At 45.4% G+C, this 21,754-nt stretch overlaps 1 protein-coding gene across 4 annotated transcripts in view; it reads right to left on the bottom strand.

Moving 5' to 3' along the window:
• The window catches only part of USP2 (ubiquitin specific peptidase 2), an 86,601-nt gene that overhangs the window by 25,850 nt on the left and 38,997 nt on the right, over positions 1–21,754 (bottom strand). Inside the window, exon 1 of one of the 4 annotated variants that reach the window (XM_060787270.2) lies at positions 9,431–10,281. The exons of the other annotated variants lie outside the window; for them this stretch is intronic. Within the exon in view, the coding sequence (XP_060643253.1) occupies positions 9,431–9,577 (147 nt within the window). The 5' untranslated portion in view covers positions 9,578–10,281. Of the gene's footprint in view, positions 1–9,430; positions 10,282–21,754 lie in introns of those variants that run through there. 4 annotated transcript variants of the gene reach the window in all.

Below are 21,754 nucleotides of genomic sequence, written 5' to 3'. Positions count from 1 at the left end.
GTCAGAAATGTCTTGAAGGCACACAACAGCAATGGTGCTGCTTTGCTCCTTTGCTGCTGATCTATATTCGGGGCTCAGGGGGTTAAGCCTGGAGTTGGGTTCTACATTTTGTCTTCATTGCTGGCATCCCAGAAAGTGAGGAGGAGGAAGAGAAGAGGAAGGGGAGAGGGACCGCTGTGCCAGCAGCTCCAAAATAGCAGCACTCAGCGTGCGAATGTAGGAGGGAAAGCAGCACTCCCCTCCTGTCCCTGACAACAGCCCAAAATAGACCGGCTCCAAATGGCACAAAGCTTGCCTCGAACAGCACAGCTTCACAGCATGTTGCTTACATGCTGCGGTGTGCAAAACATTGGGCTCCCTTCCTCCATTTCTTGTGATGTATGGAGCATAGTGCGCTGGAAACCAGGATTTGAATCCCTGCTCAGTCATAGAAGCCCACTGGGAGACTTTGGATGAGTCACGCTCTCTCAGCCTCAGAGGGAGCCGGAGCCAAACTCCCTCTACCTAGAAAACCGTATGATCAGTTCACTGCAGGGTCATCATGAGTCAGAAGCAGAATGAAGGCAATGACAACAGATTTGGGCCTTCTTGCCAAGCATTCTCATATGTGCCTATGTGCAAACACAAGCATTCCAAACCTGAATGAAAACAAAAGCTGAAATCCAAAACAATGCTGGTCCCAAGCATTTTGGAGAGGGCAAACTCAAGCTTTCAAAGCTCCATTGTCACCTTCACCAGGCGGCAGTGTTCAAAGTGCTCTCTGGACCATCCTCCAAAAAATCAGGTGCCCTGACAAATTTGTGAATATCCTGCGGCTCCTCCATGATGACATGATGGCAACAGTCTTGGACAGCAGTGGCTCCCAAAGTGACCATTTAAGGTGGAATCAGGTGCCAAACAGGGATGTGTTATTGCCCCAACCTTATTTTCCATCTTCATTGCTATGATACTTCATCTTGTTGACGGGAAGCTTCCCACCGGAGTGGAAATCATCTATCAGAGAGATGGCAAGCTATTTAACCTCAGCAAAAAGCCAAAACCAAGGTTACAACAACATCTGTTATAGAACTCCAGTATGCTGATGACAACATTGTCTATGCACATGCAGACAAAGACCTACAAGCCACTCTAAACACCTGTGCAGAAGCATACGAGAAGCTCGGTCTGTCATTGAACATTGAGAAAACCGAAGTGCTCGTCCAGCATCACCAGCCAATCCCTCTCCAATGCCAGAGATACAGTTTAATGGTGTAACATTAGAAAATGTTGACCATTTCCGCTCCCTTGGCAGCCACCTCTCCACAAAAGTCAACATTGAACACTGAAATTCAACACCGTTTGAGCTCTGTGAGTGCAACATTTTTCCAAATGAAGCAGAAATTATTTGGGGACTGGGACATCCGTAGGGATACCAAGGTGCTTGTTTATAGAGCTATTGTCCTCCCAACCCTGCTCTATGCCTGCGAGATGTGGACTGTCTACAGATGTCACATGCAACTCCTGGAACGATTCCATCAGCATTGTCTCCGGAAAATCCAACAAATCTCTTGGGAAAACAAGAGACAAATGTTAGCATGCTGGAAGATGCAAAGACCACCAGCACTGAAGCGATGGTCCTCTGCCATCAACTCTGCTGGACTGGCCATGTTGTCCAGATGCCCGACCACCGTCTCCCAAAGCAGTTGCTCTACTCCAAACTCAAGAATGGAAAATGGAATGCTGGTGGGCAGGAAAAGAGATTGAAAGCTGGGTTCAAAGCCAACCTTTTCTTGCTCCTTTTTGCCCCTCCTCCATTCTCTTTTCCCTTTCTTATTTTGCTTTCTCTCTCTCTAATTCATTTCATTTTGTGTTTGGCGTATCCTTCTTTGGATTTTATTTTGCACGGAAATACTCAATAAAGATTTTTTTTTTAAAAAAAGAACAGGAAACGTAATGTTGGTGGACAAGAAAAGTGATTTAAAGATGGATTTAAAGGCAACCTCAAAAACTGTGGCATAGACACTGAGAACTGGGAAGCCCTGGCCCTTGAGCGCTCCAGCTGTAGGTCAGCTGTGACCAGTAGTGCTGTAGAATTTGAAGAGGCCCGAATGAAGGGCGAAAGAGAGAAGCATGCCAAGAGGAAGATGCGTCAAGCCAACCCAGACTAAGACTACCTTCCACCTGGAAACCAATGCCCTCACTGCGGGAGAACATGCAGATCAAGAATAGGGCTCCACAGTCACCGCCAGCACCCCAATTTGGAAGACAATCCTACTTGGACAACGAGGGATTGCCTAAGTAATTTCAAAATGGACAGAATTCTTGTTTTGGGGAGGCAATTGATCCCTTTTGCTTCCACTTTCTTTGTCACGACACCCCTCGATAGGTTATGACATGGTTCCACAAAACCTTTCTCTCTTTCCTTGCACAGCCTCTCCTTGGCTCGGCCTCAGCTGCTGTGTGCAGTCAAAGCAAGGGAAGCCACAGAGGCGCTGAGCTGTTCATTGGGGGGGAGGAAGAGAGAAGAACTGTCAGCTCTTACGTAACGGCCCTGGCTCCGTTCATCCGGTGAATAAAGGAGGTTGGCTGGCTCCGGGACTCAGGTGCCACAACCAGGGGAGGGAGCCCATTACATAAGGGCAACACAAAGGGAGTTTCTCAAAGGGCACCGACCCAACAAGGTCAGGGAAAGCCCAAGAGCAGGGAAGCATAAAAAGAAGAAGGAAAGGAAGGGGCTGGACATCAACGAGCAACAAAATAGGATTATTGTGATGTGCCTGCAAGCCGTTTCCAAACTTTGGTGACCTTATCATAGGGGTTCCTTGGTTTTTGAGAGAGTGCGGCTTGCCCAAGGTCACCCAGTGGGTTGCCTTGACCAAGTGTAATTCAAACCCTAGCAAATTATATATTTTTTTACTTTTTATGCTATGTATGTTTTAAAACTATAGCCCCCAGTGGTTCAGTGGGTTAAACTGCTAAGCTGCTCAACTTGCTGACCAAAATATTGGCAGTTCAAATCTGGGGAATGGGGTGAGCTCTTGCTGTTAGCCCCAGCTTCTGCAAACCTAGCAATAAGAAAACATGCACATGTGAGTAGATCAATAGGTGCCGCTTTGGCAGGAAGGTCCATGCAGTCATGCTGACCACATGACCTTGGAGGTGTCTATGGATAACACTGGCTCTTCGACTTAGAAATGGAGATGAGCACCCAGAGTCGGAAATGACTAGACTTAATGTCAAGGGAAACCTTTACCTAAAACCCATAACAGACCTGCAGCCCCAATGATACGAATGCCTTGAATGTAGCCTCCAAAATGTTTTCCATAAGATGCATAATGGCAAAACCTGTTAAGGTGAACTTGTTTGTGTCAACAGCCATAGAATTATAGAATGATAAGAGTTGGAAGAGACGTCATGGGCCATCCAGTCCAACCCCATTCTGCCAAGAAGCAGGAATATTGCATTCAAAGCACCCCCGACAGATGGCCATCCAGCCTCTGTTTAAAAGCTTCCAAAGAAGAAGCCTCTACCAAACTCTGGGGCAATGAGTTCCACTGCTGAACGGCTCTCACAGTCAGGAAGTTCTTCCTCATGTTCAGATGGAATCTCCTTTCTTGTAGTTTGAAGCCATTGTTCAGTGTCCTAGTCTCCAGGGCAGCAAAAAACAAGCTTGCTCCCTCCTCCCTATGACTTCATCTCACATATTTATACATGGCTATCATATCTCCTCTTAGCCTTCTTTGGGCTAAACATGTCCAGCTCCTTAAGCCGCTCCTCATTGGGCTTGTTCTCTAGACCCTTGATCATTTTAGCCGCCCTCCTCTGGAAACATTCCAGCTTGTCAATATTTCTCTTCAATTGTGGTGCCCAGAATTGGACACAGTATTCCAGGTGTGGTCTAACCAATTAAGAATAGCCATGGGGAGAATGACTTCCCAGGATCTAGACAAACTGCATCATGGCCATTTGAAAGCCATTTCTCTGTGGCCTGTTGGCATTTCTTCTTTCAGTGGTTGAACATGAGAACAGCTGTTGCTTGGGCAAAGCGCATGATGTGCAGGAAAAGATAGGAATAGGTCAATAGGTACCGCTCCAGAGGGAAGGTAACGGCGCTCTATGCAGTCATGCTGGCCGCATGACCTTGGAGGCGTCTATGGATACCACCGGCTCTTCAGCTTAGAAATGGAGATGAGCACCACCATACCAGAGTTGGACTTGACCAGACTTAATGTCAGGGGAAAACTTTACCTTTGTTTTAAAACACAATGCACACAGGTGAGCAGCAAGAGAGCAAAGTGGAACCAGTATTGTGATGTGCCGTTTCCGGCCTTTGGCGACCCAAGCACTGCATTTTCTTGGCAAGATTTGCCTGGAGGCTTTCGCCTTGGTTTTCCTCTGAGACGGTGTGATGTGTTCATGGTCACCCAGTGCGTTTCATGTCTGAATGAGGATTTGAACCCTGGTCTTCAGAGATACTCCAATGATCACGCCATGGTGTATTTTTTTGGAGTAGGAATGACCCTTGGCACACTGAATGTGAATGGATAGAAATGTGCATATGTTGTCTGTCTCTGTGCATAAAGAAGCCTTTAAGTACAGTAAGAGAGGGTCAAAGGTGAAAGGTTAACTAGTCATAATCTGATCTCAAAACATGCCTCTTGGATCAGGAAAGGGCGACAGTCAGACTTGTAGGATCGACTTTGCTCTCTTGCTGCTCACCTGTGTTCGTTGTGTTTTAAAACAAAGGTAAAGGTTTCTCCTGATATTAAGTCTGGTCAAGTCCCACTCTGGTGGGTGGTGCTCATCTCCATTTCTAAGCTGAAGAGCCGGTGTTATCCATAGACGCCTCCAAGGTCATGCGGCCGGCATGACTGCATAGAGTGCCGTTACCTTCCCTCCAGGGTGGTACCTATTGACCTAATCCTATCGTTTCCTGCACATCATGCACTTTGCCCAAGGAACACCTGTTCTCATGTTCAACCACTGAATGAAGAAATACCAACAGGCCACAGAGAAATGGCCTTCAAATGGCCGTGATGCAGTCTGTCTAGATCCAGGGAAGTCATGCTCCCCATGCGCTATTCTGCCTTGGTCGGACCACACCTGGAATATTGTGTCCAATTCTGGGCACCACAATTGATGAGAGATAATGACAAGTTGGAATGTATCCAGAGGAGGGCGACTAAAATGATCAATGGTCTGGAGAACAAGCCCTATGAGGAGCGGCTTAAAGAGCTGGGCATGTTTAGCCTGAAGAAGGCTAAGAGGAGACATGATAGCCATGTATAAATACATGGGAGGAAGTCATAGGGAGAAGGAGCACGCTTGTTTTCTCCTGCCCTGGAGACAAGGACGCAACAATGGCTTCAAACTACAAGAGAGGAGATTCCATCTGAACATGAGGAAGAACTTCTTGACTATGAGAGCTGTTCAGCAGTGGAACTCTCTGCCATGGAGTGTGGTGGAGTCTCTTTCTTTGGAGGCTTTTAAACAGAGGCTGGATGGCCATCTGTCGGGGGTGCTTTGAATGCAATTTTCCTGCTTCTTGGCAGAAAGGGGTTGGACTGGATGGCCCATGAGGTCTCTTCCAACTCTTTGATTCTTTGACTTACTCTTCCGATTGGGAGTCCTGAAACCCACTAACTGCAGCCAGGTGCAAAATGATAAGACAAACAGATTATCTCTGAGCACATGCAAAGTTTTGGGATTGGTGCATAGCACCAAAATCAAGCTCTCCTGTCCTTTCCATATGGAAGAAATCCATAACTGGTTCCTCCCTTTCTTCCCCTCCCTGGCAATTTACGTTAGTTTCGGAAAGGAAAACATTTTAGAAGTAACTGTGTTTTCGTTTCCGCAGACAAAGCCGGAAACCTTTTGGTCACCTTCGGGTCAAATTGCAGCCCAAATTCCAGAAGATGTTCAGACTTGCCACAACAGCAGAAACAAATGCTGGGGAGGTAAATAGCTGGGGGCAGTTACCTTTTGCTTCATACTGTGTTCCAAAATGGAAACTAAGGGAGGGAAGTCCCTTTGCTTTCACTAAGATTGCAGATCTCCCTGTTGGCCATAGCGGCAGCATGGATGACCCGCTTTCTTCTATTCCTATGCGACTATATGTTCTATCCACCTTATTGATCAGTCTATCCTTTAACTCGTTTCGCATATTGGCCCCTCCTCCCCAAAAATGAGTCTGTTGTTGCTTATGATGTTTGAAAATGAACAAAATCTGGCGACCAGTATTAAAAAAAAACTCTAAAATTACAACAGCAAAACAACAGAGGGGAAACAATCTAATCACCTCTCAAAAAAAGATTGCCCCAGGCACTGCCAAGCCATCCAATGCTAATCAAGGTGGTCAGTTGAAACATTCACACCTAGCTCCAGCAGACAAGAGTTCTTTGCCCCACCCTGGTCATTCCACAGATAAATAAACCCATTTTCCTAGTTCCAATAGACTTCACTACCTCTGAGGATGCTTGCTATAGATGCAGGAGAAACGTCAGGAGGAAATGCCTCTAGAACATCGCCATATAGCCCGAAAAAACCTACAACAACCCAATGATTCCGGCCATGAAAGCCTTCGACAATACTTTGTTTATTATTGTATATGCTGTTTTATGCTGTTTTTATGCTATAATATGTAACCTCTGTTTTTAATTGTATGTTGCCTTAAGCTTGGCCCCATGTAAGCTGCCCTGAGTCCCCTCAGGGAGATGGGGGCAGGGTAGAAAAATAAAGTTGTTGTTGTTGTTCTCCTCCTCCTCCTCCTCCTCCTCCTCCTCCTCCTCCTCCTCCTCCTCTATCTCGAACTCTAGCAGGTAGCAGGAATATGGGAAGCCACCTTAAACAGCATCAGATCTTGAAATTACCCATGCCAGAATTTTTTAATTCCAGAAAAATCCTACAGACCTACTAAGAAAATCCAACAAATGCTACGTTCAACAAAGAGCAAGAGGAATCCTCTCACCTCTGCAGGAGTCTACCATATATCACACAGCTGTGGACAAGAAGTCTCCATAGGGACCCCCAAACGCAACATTGTCCAGGCACGCATCAAGGAACATGAAAGGCACTGCAGACTCACTCAACCAGAGAAGTCAGCCATAGCAGAGCACCTGATGAACCAACCTGGACACAGCATATTATTTGAGAACACAGAAATGCTGGACCACTCTCACAAACACCATGTCAGACTACACAGAGAAGCCACTGAAATCCACAAGCATGTGGACAATTTCAACAGAAAGGAAGAAACCATGAAAATGAACAAAATCTGGTTACCAGTATTTGAAAACTCTAGAATCAGGACTGTAAATAAAGAACAACACTCTGAAAACAGAGGAATTCCAGATAAGAATCAATCAGGCCTCCTTAGAAAGGACTCCCCCAGGCAGGAAGCATCCAGACTTTGAACTTGCAAGGTCATTAAATGCTAATCAAGGTGGCCAACTGCAACAGTCACACCTGCCTCGAAGACAAGAGTTCTTTCTCCCACCCTGAACATTCTTCCACAGATATATAAACCCCACTGCCTAGTTTCCAACAGATCTCACAACCTCTGAGGATGTCGCCATAGATGTGGGTAAAATGTCAGGAGAGAATGCTTCTGGAACATGGCCATACAGTCCGGAAAACTCACAGCAACCCATCCTTGAAATTACTTTTTATTTCTTAGAGAACTCCTGCATGAAAGTTATTGAGAGTGGCATCCGTTATCTGAAATATTCCACAATCCAAAATTGTTCCCCTAAATGGCTGAGACAGTGACTCTGAATCACAACCCAGAATTATCCACCTAAATGGCTGAGACAGGGACTCCTTTGCTTTCCGAAGTTTCAATGCATGCCAGTCTGGTTTGATGCACACAGTTCTTTAAAATATCGTGCCCCAAACCATCTTCAAGCAGAATGTAGAATGTGCATATGAAACAGACTTGATTTGGGCCCCATTCCATAACATATCCCATGATGTACATATTTATTTATTTATTTTATTTATGACATTTATATGCTGCCCTTCTCACCCCAAGGAGACTCAGAGTGGCTTACAAGATATATATACATACAATATATTAAATTACTAGCATAGTACAATATCAGTATTATATATTACTTTATTGTACTACACCATTATATTGTCATATTATTAGTAATATTACATGTGATATAAATATATAATTATAATATAATATTATTATTAGTATTATACTGTATATATATACACACACACACACACAAACATACAATATATTATGTTATTAGCATAGTACAATATCAGTATTATATATTACTATATTGTACTATATAATTATATTGTAATATTATTGGTAATATTGCATGTAATATAAATATATAATTATAATATCATATTATTATTAGTATTATACTGTATATGTATATGTATATGTATATATATATATATATACACACACACAAACATACAATATATTATATTATTAGCATAGTACAATATCAGTATTATATATTACTATATTGTATTATACCATTTTATTGTAATATTATTAGTAATATTACACGTAATAGAAATATATAATTATAATATCATATTATTAGTGGTATTATACTGTATATATATATATACACACACACACACAAACATACAATATATTATATTATTAGCATAGTACATATCAGTATTATATATTACTATATTGTACTATACCATTATATTGTAATATTATTAGTAATATTGCATGTAATACAAAATATACAATTATAATATCATATTATTATTAATAGTATTACATTATATTCAAACACAGTCATTCTACAATCTGAAAAAATCTGAAATATTGAAACTTCTTATATATGAGTCCCTATATTGGTCGGTCTATCTATCTATCTATCTATCTATCTATCTATCTATCTATCTATCTCTATTTCAAGTATTAGCTGTTTAAGGAACCTCTCAATCTCGGCTGACAGGTCATGGCTATTCTAGGTTTCAGCCTTTTCCACCTGAAGGTGATAAGGATTGAACCTGGGACTTTTTGCATGGAAAGCAAGCCACGGCTTCTCTTTACCTTGATCTCTGCCACCTCCTGCCAGATATATATATATGCCAGGGTACTTTAAGGCAACGGTCAGGTCAAAAATAATGCTATTTTTGGCATCTGGTTTTGCTATCAGCGGGCATTATCCTCGCTTTGACCCTCCTTTCCCAGGGCAAAGTTGCGGGTTGCGGCAACTGTCCAAAGTCCGTGCGACGAAATTGGTGTCACAGCAGAATTGAGAACCTTGGAGCTGCCAACCTCTCTCTACCAACCCGGCATCTACAACTCCTTTGCCCGGCTTCCTCTGCCCATGGGCAAAGTATATGGAGCAGCCTCAAACACACATGGTGCAACACACCCCCCCAAGCACCCCAAATTGGCCATCCTTGCCAATTCCAGCTAATAAGACCATGGTTATGGAAAGGCTGTGGACCATACCTTGGTTTTATTGAGCACCAGACCCACGAAGGTTGAGACCAGAAGGGATCCCGGCATGGGACTCTTACTCCGCAGGTCTTTGGGCATGCGGAGAAAAGGCGAGGCGGGGGGCTCTTCGGGAAGGGTCACCGTGTAGGAATTCCTCATGCTGTGTGCACCTCCTTTTCTTCTCTGTGGCCCAAACTCGGAAAGAAGGCAAAGGCAGAGAGAAGGAACCCAGAGGTTGAAGCAGAAAGGACTTTGCTTGGTGTCTTCTGCAGAGAACAAAATGCAGTATTGGGGGGATCTTGATAGACCCAACCCAACCAAGGTGAGATCTGAACCAACGTTGAGAAGGACAGCAAGCCAGCTTCTTTGGGCAAAGCAGAAAAACTTCCCCAGGTTCTTCTCGCTCTCCGTTCCACGATTGGGTCTATAAAGCCACTCCGGTGCCACTTTGTGCTTCCAATCACTTATATTTCAGAAGGTTTTTAAAAACTGGATCTTTGTGAGATGTCAGTCCAGGTGAAGCTCCTGCTGGAGGGATTCTTAGTAGAGCCAGCCTGACCAAAGTGAGATCTGAGCCAAAATTCAGAAGAATAAGGAGCCAGCTTCCTTGGGCAAAGGAGGAAAAAGTTTCCAAGGTTCTCCTCCAGTAGATTGGGTCGATAAAGCCACACCGGTGCCACTTTGTGTCTCTTTCAGAAGGTCTTCAGAAACCAAGCCTCCTGAGCTGTCAGTGCAGGTGAAGGTGCTGCCTCCTGGCCCTGCACTTTTCTCTCTTTTGCCTCCTTGGGAATGTGCGCCCGAGCGGAGCTGCTGACGGCACCTGAACCTCTCTGACATCAACCCAAGGAGGTGGAAGAGGCACTGGGCAAGTCAGCCGAGGAGGGCCCCTCGAGGGAGGCTCCGACGCACGAAGAGAAAGGCCTCTTCCAAGCAGCGGTGGGGGGAAGGCAGGGGGGACCTCTCTCTCAGCCTTGGCTCGGCCCACTTTGTGCTCTGAGCGGATGTCATAGCAACCGGCCTCAAGCAAGCTGGTGACTAAAAATGACAAATAATATATATCCCTCAACCCACTCTAGCCACAGAAGATGGGGAAATCGTCCAAGATTGAGCAAGGCCTGTACTTGTCATTTGTGTATCCGTTGCTCTTGCGTGTCTTTGCACCTAAGGCGAACTAAACATTTCCACGCAAGCTTATTTATTTATTTACTAGCTGTCCCCTGCCACGCGTTGCTGTGGCCCAGTCTGTTGATCTGGAAAATTAAATAATGAGAAATGTTGGTTTCTAATATATGTAATTTCTTTATGCTTGTGGGTAAACAGTATTTCTTGCTGTTTCTTTGTCAGTGTTGATGTGGAGAGTGTCTGGTTTGCCCACCCTGGAACATGGAAGATATCTTTGTCCTTCTTTAAGGGTCCCTTTCAAGTCTATGATACTATATCTGTGTGTGTATGAATTCTATCTATCTATCTATCTATCTATCTATCTATCTATCTATCTATCTATCTATCATCTATCTATCTATATCTATGGCTGGATGGCTATTTGTCAGGAGGGCTTTGATTACATTTTCTTGCCCTGATGAAGGGAGTTGGACTGGATGGCCTTAAGTATTTTCTGTTGGTCGTGGGGGTTCTATGTTTGAAGTTTGCCCCGATTCTGTCATTCGTGGGGTTCAGAACGCTCTTTGATTGTACATGTACTGTGAATCCCAGTGACTACAACTCCCAAATGTCAAGGTCCCCAAACTCCATCCATTGTAGATCCATTGTAGTCTGGATTCAGAGTGCTCTTTGATTGTAGGTGAACTATAAATCCCAGCAACTACAACTCTCAAATGTCTATTTTCCCCAAACTCCATCAGTGTTCATATTTGGGCATATTGAGTGCTTGTGCCAAGTTTGGTCCAGATCCATCATTGTTTGAGTCCACAGTGCTCTCTGGATTTAGGTGAACTGCAGCTCCCAAACTCAAGGTCAATGCCCTCCAAACCCTTCCAGTATTTTCCATTGGTCATGGGAGTTCTGTGTGCCAAGTTTGGTTCAATTCCATCATTGATGAAGTTCAGAATGCTCTTTGATTGTAGGTGAACTATAAATCCCAACAACTACAACTCCCAAATGACAAAGTCATATTTTTTTGAGTGATGGTCACTCCTTGTGTTGTGAGACGTTGTGTTGCCAAATTTGGTGCAATTTCGTTCATTGGTTCTTTTGTTTTTAAGGTACTCATTATGCCCAGAGCATTTATATATATATATATAGATTTCAAGCATTTGTACCCCGGCCTTCTCAGCAGCCAGAGGGGGGACTCAGGGCAGCTTACAGCCGGCACAATTCGATGCCACAACATAACAAATAATACCACAGCAATTACCTATGAATAATACATTAAATTAGTTTAATAAAAAAAACCTACAATGATAAAAAGTACAATAATGCTGGCTGTCTAACCTTATCTAGGAACGAATTCAGCGAACACAACACAATTGGAAGCCTATCCATAGTCCATTTTCCATAGCCCAGTGATGGGCAACCTTTTGAGCTTGGTGTGTCAAAATTTGCCAAAAACCTGAGCATAACTTGGGTGGAGTGTCACGTTGACAAAAAAAACCATACTTTTGCAATACTTATAGTTTAAATAAGAAAAATGTATAATCCATGCTGAGTTATGGAGTGAACAATGCTCAAACATGCAGATGTTAAATTTGTAGAGCCTTTTACAAATTTAAAGATGGAATGAGATTGGCTCTTATAAGGTGTATTTCTCTGTATGTGGCCACATGTGTCTGCATGTCATCAAAAATAGCCATGCGTGTCAGTGCTGACACACGTGTCATAGGTTCACCATCACGGCCATAGCCTTATCATCATTGTTATTGTCAATTATCTGCAAGCAACCCAAAGGCCTGGTCCCATAACCACATTTTCAATTTCCTCCTGAAGGCGAGGAGGGATGTTGTTGACCTGATTTCGCTGGGGAGTGATTTCCACAGGTGTGGGGCCACCAATGAGAAGGCCCTGCCAAGAGTGTTTACGCCAAAGGCGGGCCAAGAGCAGGGCCTCTCCAGAAGATCTTAAACTTCAAGGTGGGATGTAGAGGGAGATACGTTCGGACAGGTAAGCTGGGCCAGAGCTGTATAGAGCTTTATAGGTCAAAACCAGCACTTTGAATTGTGCTCGGAATTGGACTGGCAGCCAGTGGAGCTGACATAACAGAGGGGTGGTATGCTCCCTGTATGACGCTCCAGTGAGTAATCTAGCTGCCGCCCATTGTACTAGTTGGAGTTTCTGAGCAATATTCAAAGACAGCCTCATGTAGAGCATGTTGCAGTAATCTATTTGGGATGTAACCTGAGCATGGACCACTGTGGCCAGATCAGGCTTCCCAAGGTACGGGTGCAGCTGGCGCACAAGTTTTAATTGTGCAAAAGCTCTCCCAGCCACCGCCAAGACCTAGGGTTCCAGGTTCAGTGATGAGTCCAGGATCACTCCCAAGCTGCGAACATTCACAGCCTAGCTGCTGCTCAGAATGGTTGGCGCACAATGTGCATTGCAGTCGGAAAGGTCATGTTGCTATGTTCTGGTATCACTGCCCACCAGTCCCTCTGTTCAACATATGCACAGCTGATAGGAGTCCAACGCATGAATCCAGTGTTCTGTTGCTCACAATAATCACACAGAAAGACACATTCTGCCCAAACTCTGGCAAACCAGGAATGGAACAGGCGGAAAGCTCAGTTCCGATGCCGAGAATAAGCTCAGAGGTCTCCTTTTTATTATCCTCCACTGTATTGAACCTCTGCCAGGATACTCAGTCCTCGTTGACAGTCCTTGGGGATAGAACAAGGTTGTTGTCAAGGAACTTGAAGTCGTTTTTGAATGATGGTGTGAACTTTTCACCAGAAAGATGTGTTCATAGGAGGTTGGCCTTTGCTCCCCTCTGGGGCTGAAAGAGTGTGACTTGCCCAAGGTCCATGGCTGGGCAGGGATTCAATGCTACAGCCCAATGCCTGCATGGGCTCTATACACCCATCTCCAAACCAAGCCATCGACCTATACATTGCTTAGTTACATACTTAAGGAAAAACCCCATAACTCCAGAACCCATATTCCTAGCTTATTGAGAAATTGTCTCAAGAAATCTAGATCAGTGTTTCTCAACTTTCCTAATGCCGTGACCCCTTAATACAGTTCCTCATGTTGTGGTGACCCTCAACATGAGGAACTGTTGGGGTTCACCAACAGTTGACCCCCAACTGTAATTGGGGGTCAACTGTTGGTTGATATTTTATAACTGTAATTTTGCTACTGTTATGAATTGTCATGTAAATATCTATGCAGATTGTATTTTCATTTGCTGGACCAGATTTGACACAAATACCAAATATGCCCAAATTGGAATACTGGTGGGGTTGAAGGGTGGGAGGGTTGATTTTGTCATTGCTGGGATTTACAGTTTGCCTACAATCAAAGAGAATTCTGAACTCTGCCAATGATGGAATTGGACCAAACTCCCACATAGTTTGATCCAATAGAATCCCCATGACCAACAGAAAATACCAGAAGAGTTTGGTGGGCATTGACCTTGAGTTTTGGAGTTATAGTTCAACTACATCCAGAGAGCACTGTGGACTCAAATGATGATGGATCTGGACCAAACTTGGCAAGAATACTCAGTATGCCCAAATGTAAACACTGGTGGGGTTTGGGGGAAAATAAACCTTGACATTTGGGAGTTGCAGTTGCTGGGATTTATAATTCACCTATAATCAAAGGACATTCTGAACTCCACCAACGATGGAACTGAACCAAACTTGCCATACAGGACTCTTATGACCAACAGAAAATACTGGAAAGGGTTTGGAGGGCACTGACCTTGAGTTCTGGAGTTGTAGTTCACCTACATCCAGACAGCACTGTGGATTCAAATGATGATGGACTGGACCAAACATGACACAAATACTCAATATGCCCAAATGTAAACACTGGTGGGGTTTGTGGGAAAATAGACCTTGACATTTGGGAGTTGCAGTTGCTGGGATTTATAGTTCACCTATAATCAAAGGGCATTCTGAACTCCACCAACGATGGAACTGAACCAAACTTGGCATACAGAACTCTCATGACCAACAGAAAATACTGGAAAACGTTTGAAGGGCATTGATCTTGAGTTTTGGAGTTGTAGTTCACCTACACCCAGAAAGCACTGTGGACTCAAATGATGATGGATCCGGACCAAACTTGGCAAAAATACCCAGTATGCCCAAATGTGAACACTGGTGGGGTTTGGGGAAAATAGACATTTGAGAGTTGTAGTTGCTGGGATTTATATTTCACCTACAATCAAAGAGCACTCTGAATCCAGACTACAATGGATCTACACCAAACTTGGTACACTACCTACATGGCCAACATTGAATACCGATGGGGTTGTAGGGGGAACTGTTTTTGAATTCTGCAAATTGTAGTTCACCAACACTGAAAAGCAAGAGAAGAACAGGTGGAGAGATCTTCAGCCTTCTTTGCCAAAGGGGTTCCTAAGACCATCAGAAACATGTGTTTTTTGATGGTCTTTGGCAACCACTCTGAAACCCTCCTCATGACTCCCCCAGGGGTCCTGACACCCAGATTGCGAAATGTTGGAATAGAGGATAGAGTCACGTGCTTTGATAGTCATTTTTGAATTATAGTGAACTTTTCACTGGAAAGGTTTGTTCAGAGGAGGTTTGCCTTTGCTTTCCTCTGAGGCTGAGAGAGTGTGACTTGCCCAAGGTCTCCCAGTGGGTTTCCATGGCTGAGTGAGGATTCGAACCTTGGTCTTCAAAGCTACTGTCCAAGGCCTGTATGGGCTCTATACACCCATCTCCAAAGCAAGACATCTACCTACACCTAGCTTAGTTAGATACCTTAAGAACCCTACTCCTGCCCTAGGAAATCTAGATCTTTCAGACAATTCTGTGTCATGCTTGGCCCAGAAGTTACCAAAGACATGTCCGATGAAACTAACACATTTCTAAAGAGGATGGAAGTTAGGCCATTGAATGGAGTTTGGTGGTATCTACAGTTCTCGCTAACCATGACCTAGCTGGGTTGCAACATGATGGCATCAGTCTTGGACAGCGATGGCTCCCAAAGTGACCCATTTAATGTGAAATCAGGTGTCAAACAGGGATGTGTTATTTCCCCAACCTTATTTTCCATCTTTATTGCTATGATACTTCATCTTGTTGATGGGAAGCTTTCCACCACAGTGGAAATCATCTATCGGAGAGACGGCAAGCTGTTTAACCTCAGCAGACTGAAATCCAAAACCAAGGTTACAACACCATCTGTTATAGAACCCCAATATGCTGATGACAATGTTGTCTGTGCACATTCAGAAGAAGACCTACAAGCTACTCGAAACACCTTCGCAGAAGCATATGAGAAGCTTAGCCTGTCATTGAAGTTCGAGAAAGCAAGTGCTTTTTCAGCAGTCACCAGCCCAAGGTCACCCAGTGAACTCCAATATGCTGATGACAACGTCATCTGTGCGCTTCCAGCAGTTGCCAGCCAGTCCCTCTCCAATGCCAGAAATACAGCTTAATGGTGTAACATTAGAAAATGTTGACCATTTCCGCTCCCTTAGCAGCCACCTCCCCACCAAAGTCAACATTGACACTGAAATACAACACCACGTGAGCTCAGCGAGTACAGCATTTTTCTGGATGAAGCAGAGAGTGTTTGAGGACCAGGACATCCATAGGGATACCAAGGTGCTTGTTTATAAAGCTATTCCCCTCCCAACCCTGCTATACGTCTACGAGACGTGGACTGTCTACAGACGTCACATGCAACTCCTGGAATGATTCCATCAGTGCTGCCTCCGAAAAATCCTGCAAATCTCTTGGGAAGACAAGCGAACAAATGTCAATGTTCTGGAAGAAGCATAGACCACCAGCACTGAAGTGATGGTCCTCTGCCATCAACTCCACTGGACTGGCTACATTGTCTGGATGCCCGACCACCATCTCCCAAAGCAGTTGCTTTACTCTGAACTCAAGAATGGAAAAGAGATTTAAAGATGGGCTCAAAGCAAACCTTAAAAACTCTGGCATAGACACTGAGAACTGGGAAGCCCTGGCCTTGAGTGCTCCAGCTGGAGGTCAGCTGTGACCAACAGTGCTGCAGATTTTGAAGAGGCACAAATGGAGGGCAAAAGAGAGAAACGTGCCAAGAGGAAGGCGCATCAAGCCAACCCGGAAAATCCTGCAAATCTCTTGGGAAGAGAAGTGGACAAATGTCAGCATGCTGGAGGAAGCAAAGACCACCAGCATTGAAGCAATCATCCTCCGCCATCAACTCCGCTGGACTGGCTACATTGCCCAGATGCCCGACCACTGTCTCCCAAAGTAGCTGCTCTACTCTGAACTCAAGAATGGAAAATGGAATGTTGGAGGACAGGAAAAGAGATTTAAAGATGGGCTCAAAACCTACCTTAAAAACTCTGTCATAGACACTGAGAACTGGGAAGCCCTGGCAATTGAGCACTCCAGCTGGAGGTCAGCTGTGACCAGCAGTGTTGTAGAATTTGAAGAGACACGAATGGAAGGTGAAAGAGAGAAATGTGCCAAGAGGAAGGCGCATCAAGCCAACCCCGACCACCTTCCACCTGAGAACCAATGCCCTCACCGTGGGAGAACATGCGGGTCAAGAATAGGGCTCCACAGTCACCTACGGACCCACAGCCAGTACACCAATCTTGGAAGACAATCCTACTCAGACAACAAGGGATCGCCTAAGTAAGTAAGTAAGGCCTAGCTGGGAACATGTGCCCCATGCTTTGAAAACTCTGCAGTCTGGAAATTTACTCTGAAGTTCACTGTCAACACGAGAGTTGACTGCTGAAGCTCTGGGTGGAATGAATCCAAGCTCGTGATTTAATGGCATTGACCCAGAGACGGCTGGCATTTTACGAGCCCAGGTGTAGAACACCTTTCTTTGTGAATGGATAATATTCCAAACAGGCAAGAAACAGCCATCTATACATATGAGCACGATTCATTCCCAAATTTTGTAGAAAGAGTGCCTCTGCGTGTACCTAGAGTGCATAGTCCATTTTCACAGTCACCTCTTATATAGCTAAAGCAATAGCAGAGAAGGATGCCATTTGGCCTCTGGAAAGGGAAAGAAAACTCCATTCGGAGCCATCTGCCTTTCCCTTTCAATAAAACCCAGTGCCCGCTCGATATGTTTTCGCAGCGCTTCCAACTGTCCTCCAACCAAATCTCTTTGTTGCCGACGCTGCAGAGAAGCTAAGTTTAGCTTGGATGAGGTGGAGCTATTTTTGGCAGCGTTAAAAATAAATCCAGAGAGCCGGGCTGGTGTGGCTTTTTGCGGCATTATTTATCTACGGAGATGAAAATCCCTTCGCCAGCATGTCGGTGTCACTCTGGTTAATGCAACTGTTGAGCACAGAGATGGAAAACACATGCACAGGACACACTGCACAGGACACACTGACACATCGATAGATACAAATGCTCCCCAATACACCACAGCACTGGGATATATGTGGCACTATGGGCCATTAGAAGGTAAAGGTTTCCCCTGACCTTAAGTTCAGTTGTGTCGGACTCTGGGTTGGTGTTTAGAATCCGGGGAGCGGGGTGAGTTCCCACTGTAAACCCCAGCCAACCTAGGGTAAAGCTAAAAGTTTGCCCCTGACATTAAAGTCCAGTCATGTCTGGACTTATATTCTGGGGGGTGGTGCTCATCTCCATTTCTAAACCAAAGAGCCAGCATTGTCCGTAGACGCCTCCAAGATTATGTGGCCAGCATGAGTGCATGGAGCGCCATTACATTCCCACTGAGGCAGTACATATTGATCTACTCGCATATTTTCGAACTGCTAGGTTGGCAGGAGCCCCTGGTGGTGCAGTGGGTTAAACCCCTGAGCTGCTGACCAGGGAGCGGGATGAGCTCCTGCTGTTCAACATCTTTATTAATGACTTCGATGAAGGGTTAGAAGGCAGGATCATCAAGTTTGCAGACGACACCAAATTGGGAGGGATAGCCAATAGTCCAGAGGACAGGAGCAGGATTCAAAACGATCTTGACAGATTAGAGAGATGATTGGCCAAAACTAACAAAATGAAGTTCAACAGGGACAAATGCAAGATACTCCACTTTGGCAGGAAAAACGAAATGCAAAGATATAGAATGGGGGACAATGCCTGGCTCGAGAGCAGTACGTGTGAAAAAGATCTTGGAGTCCTCGTGGACAACAAGTTAAACATGAGCCAACAATGTGATGTGGCAGCAAAAAAAGCCAATGGGATTTTGGTCTGCATCAAGAGGAGGCTAGTGTCTAGATCTAGGGAAGTCGTGCTACCCATGCTCTATTCTGCTCTGGTTAGACCTCACCTGGAATATTGTGTCCAATTCTGGGCACCACAATTCAAGAGAGATATTGACAAGCTGGAATGTGTCCAGAGGAGGGCGACTAAAATGATCAAGGGTCTGGAGAACAAGCCCTCCGGCTTAAGGAGCTGGGCATGTTTAGCCTGAAGAAGAGAAGGCTGAGAGGAGATATGATAGCCATGTATAAATATGTGAGAGGAAGCCACAGGGAGGAGGGAGCAAGCTTGTTTTCTGCTACCCTGGAGACTAGGACGCAATGGAACAATGGCTTCAAACTACAAGAAAGGAGATTCCATCTGAACATGAGGAAGAACTTTCCTGACTGTGAGAGCCGTTCAGCAGTGGAACTCTCTGCCCCAGAGTGTGGTGGAGGCTCCTTCTTTGGAAGCTTTTAAACAGAGACTGGATGGCCATCTGTCAGAGGTGATTTGAATGCAATATTCCTGCTTCTTGGCAGAATGGGGTTGGACTGGATGGCCCAGGAGGTCTCTTCCAACTCTTTGATTCTATGATTCTATGTTAGCCACAGCTTCTGCCAACCTAGCAGTTTGAAAACATACAAATGTGAGTAGATCAATAGGTACTGCTCCAGCGGGAAGGTAACGGCATTCCATGCAGTCATGCCAGCCACATGACCTTGGAGGGTGAGGGGGGGAAAGGAAGGGGCCTGAGGCTGTTAGGAATGGTGCGAGTTGACGTCCAAAACACCTAGAGGGACGAAGTTTGCCCATGCCTGGTGCAGATGCATCCCATTTTTGCCCCACTCTGCAAAATGCTCAAAGCTTTCCTCGTCTTTCTCGCTCAAAGCGCAAGCTTAAAAATCAGAGTTTCCCATCAAATAAAAAATATTACATAATGCAAACCTAGGAGTTGCTCTGACTTGCCATTTTTTGTGGGTCACTCCGGGTTACAGCCAACCCAGGATGGCTTCCCGGTGCCGCCTTGTTGGCAAGTGGTTTGCCAGCCAGGTATATACTGCAATGTCTGGGGTGATTCAGTACATCAGGGAAGAGCGGAGAATTTACGAGGAGTTTCATAATCTCGTTTGCCATTTCCCTCCACACAGTCTTTTGGTTCTTTCTTTTTGGATTGTCCAGACCAGAATGCATCATAACCTAATTCAGTCATAATGCAAATGACTGGCAAAGGCTTGGGTTGCATCACGTTAAACCAAGGCTGTGTCTACACTGTCGATATAATGCAGTTCGAGACCACTTTAACTGTCATGGCCCAATGTTATGGAGTCCTGGGAGTTGTAGTTTGGTCAGAAACCAGCACTCTTTGGCAAAAGAGGTTAACAACAAGGAGTGAAGTCAAACCTCCTTGTCCAGGAGCAGTGTATCTCTTCATAGATGGCGCTTTGGGAGTCACTTGCTTTCCTCTTTTGAAGTTGAGTTTCCCAGAGGAAGGCCTTGGTTAGACCACACCTGGAATAGTGTGTCCAATTCTGGGCACCACGATTCAAGGGAGATATTGACAAGCTGGAATGTGTCCAGAGGAGGGCGACTAAAATGATCAAGGGTCTGGAGAATAAGCCCTATGAGGAGCGGCTTAAAGAGCTGAGCATGTTTAGCCTGAAGAAGAGAAGGCTGAGAGGAGACATGATAGCAGAGGCGGCCCTGGGTAATTTTCAACGGTAAGCAAACAGTATTTTGGCGCCCCCCCCCCAACCAATCATTGATATATATTTTCTGTTTGTCGTGGGAGTTCTGTGTGCCATATTTGGTTCAATTCCATCATTGGTGGAGTTCAGAATGCTCTTTGATTGTAGGTGAACTATACATCCCAGTATCTACACTTGCCGCATTTGCTCCCTTGCCTGTCCCGCTTTGGGTCTGGAGGCGTGCCTGAAGACCTCAGCGTGTGCACCAAAAGTCACCTCTTCTCCTGACTTTCTCCTCAGCCATTGGGACCGAGAGAGAGAGAGAGAGAGGTGGAGATGCCCACCTTTCCTGAAGGTAGGCGCAAAAACAAAGGAGGGAGCGGAGGTGGGAGATACCTCCAGCCGGAGGGGCTCTCTCTCTCTCTCTTGGTCCCAATGGCTGAAGAGAAAGTCAGGAGAAGAGGTGACTTTTGGTGCGCATGCTGAGGTCTTCAGACACGCCTCCGGATCTGAAGCGGGCCAGGCGTGGCGACTCTGCCCCTTGGCCCACCCGTGGGTTGGGGAGAGGAGAGGAGGCAGGTGGAGAACTGGGGGATCGGGAAAGGAAGCTGGTCATGGGGAAGGGATGTAACGCGGAGAATGATTGAGCGGCGGCTCTGCTCGCGCACCCGGTGGCCGGGTGGAGCAGGAACGAGAGGGGCTAGGCGAGGCTCAAGGGCCCGGCCCCTTTGGGAAGAGGATCGCCCGGTAGCGAGGCAAGAAAGCCAAGGCTCCCCCCGGACTGCTAGGGCTGTTGTGAGCTGAGGGGGTGCTCCTCAAGTGGCAGTCAAGGGGCCCCTGGCAAAAAAAGTGTTCTGCGACCGCTTACTTCGCGTAATGGACGAGCCGCCCCTGCATGATAGCCATGTATAAATACGTGAGAGGAAGTCATAGGGAAAAGAGGGGGAAAAGGAAAGGGCCTGAGGCTGTTAGGAATGGTGGGAGTTGCAGACCAAAACACTTGGAGGCCCCGAGTTTGCCCATGCTTGATCTACACTGTAGAATAAACACAGCTTTGACACCACTTTGGCTCAATGCTATAGAATCATGGGAGTTGTCATTTTACAAGGTCTTGAGCCGGTGCCTCACCAAACGGTATCTCCCACAACTCCATACCACTGAGCTCTGGCATTAATTCTACAATGTAGATGCACCCTTATGTAGGCCAAGGGCTTCTTGTGAGAAGGCACACACAAACAACAAAAATTTGAAAGTCTCTTTATGTCTTCGGGATCATAGCTTTCATTGTATGTAACCTGGTTTCATATACAACAATGGTGTTTGTTTATTTA

The sequence above is a fragment of the Anolis sagrei genome, chromosome 7 (genome assembly GCF_037176765.1).
Source record: "Anolis sagrei isolate rAnoSag1 chromosome 7, rAnoSag1.mat, whole genome shotgun sequence".
Classification (NCBI taxonomy): Eukaryota; Metazoa; Chordata; class Lepidosauria; order Squamata; family Dactyloidae; genus Anolis; species Anolis sagrei.
The sequence above is the reverse complement of the archived record's forward strand: the minus strand, read 5'-3'. Positions and strand labels throughout refer to the sequence as shown.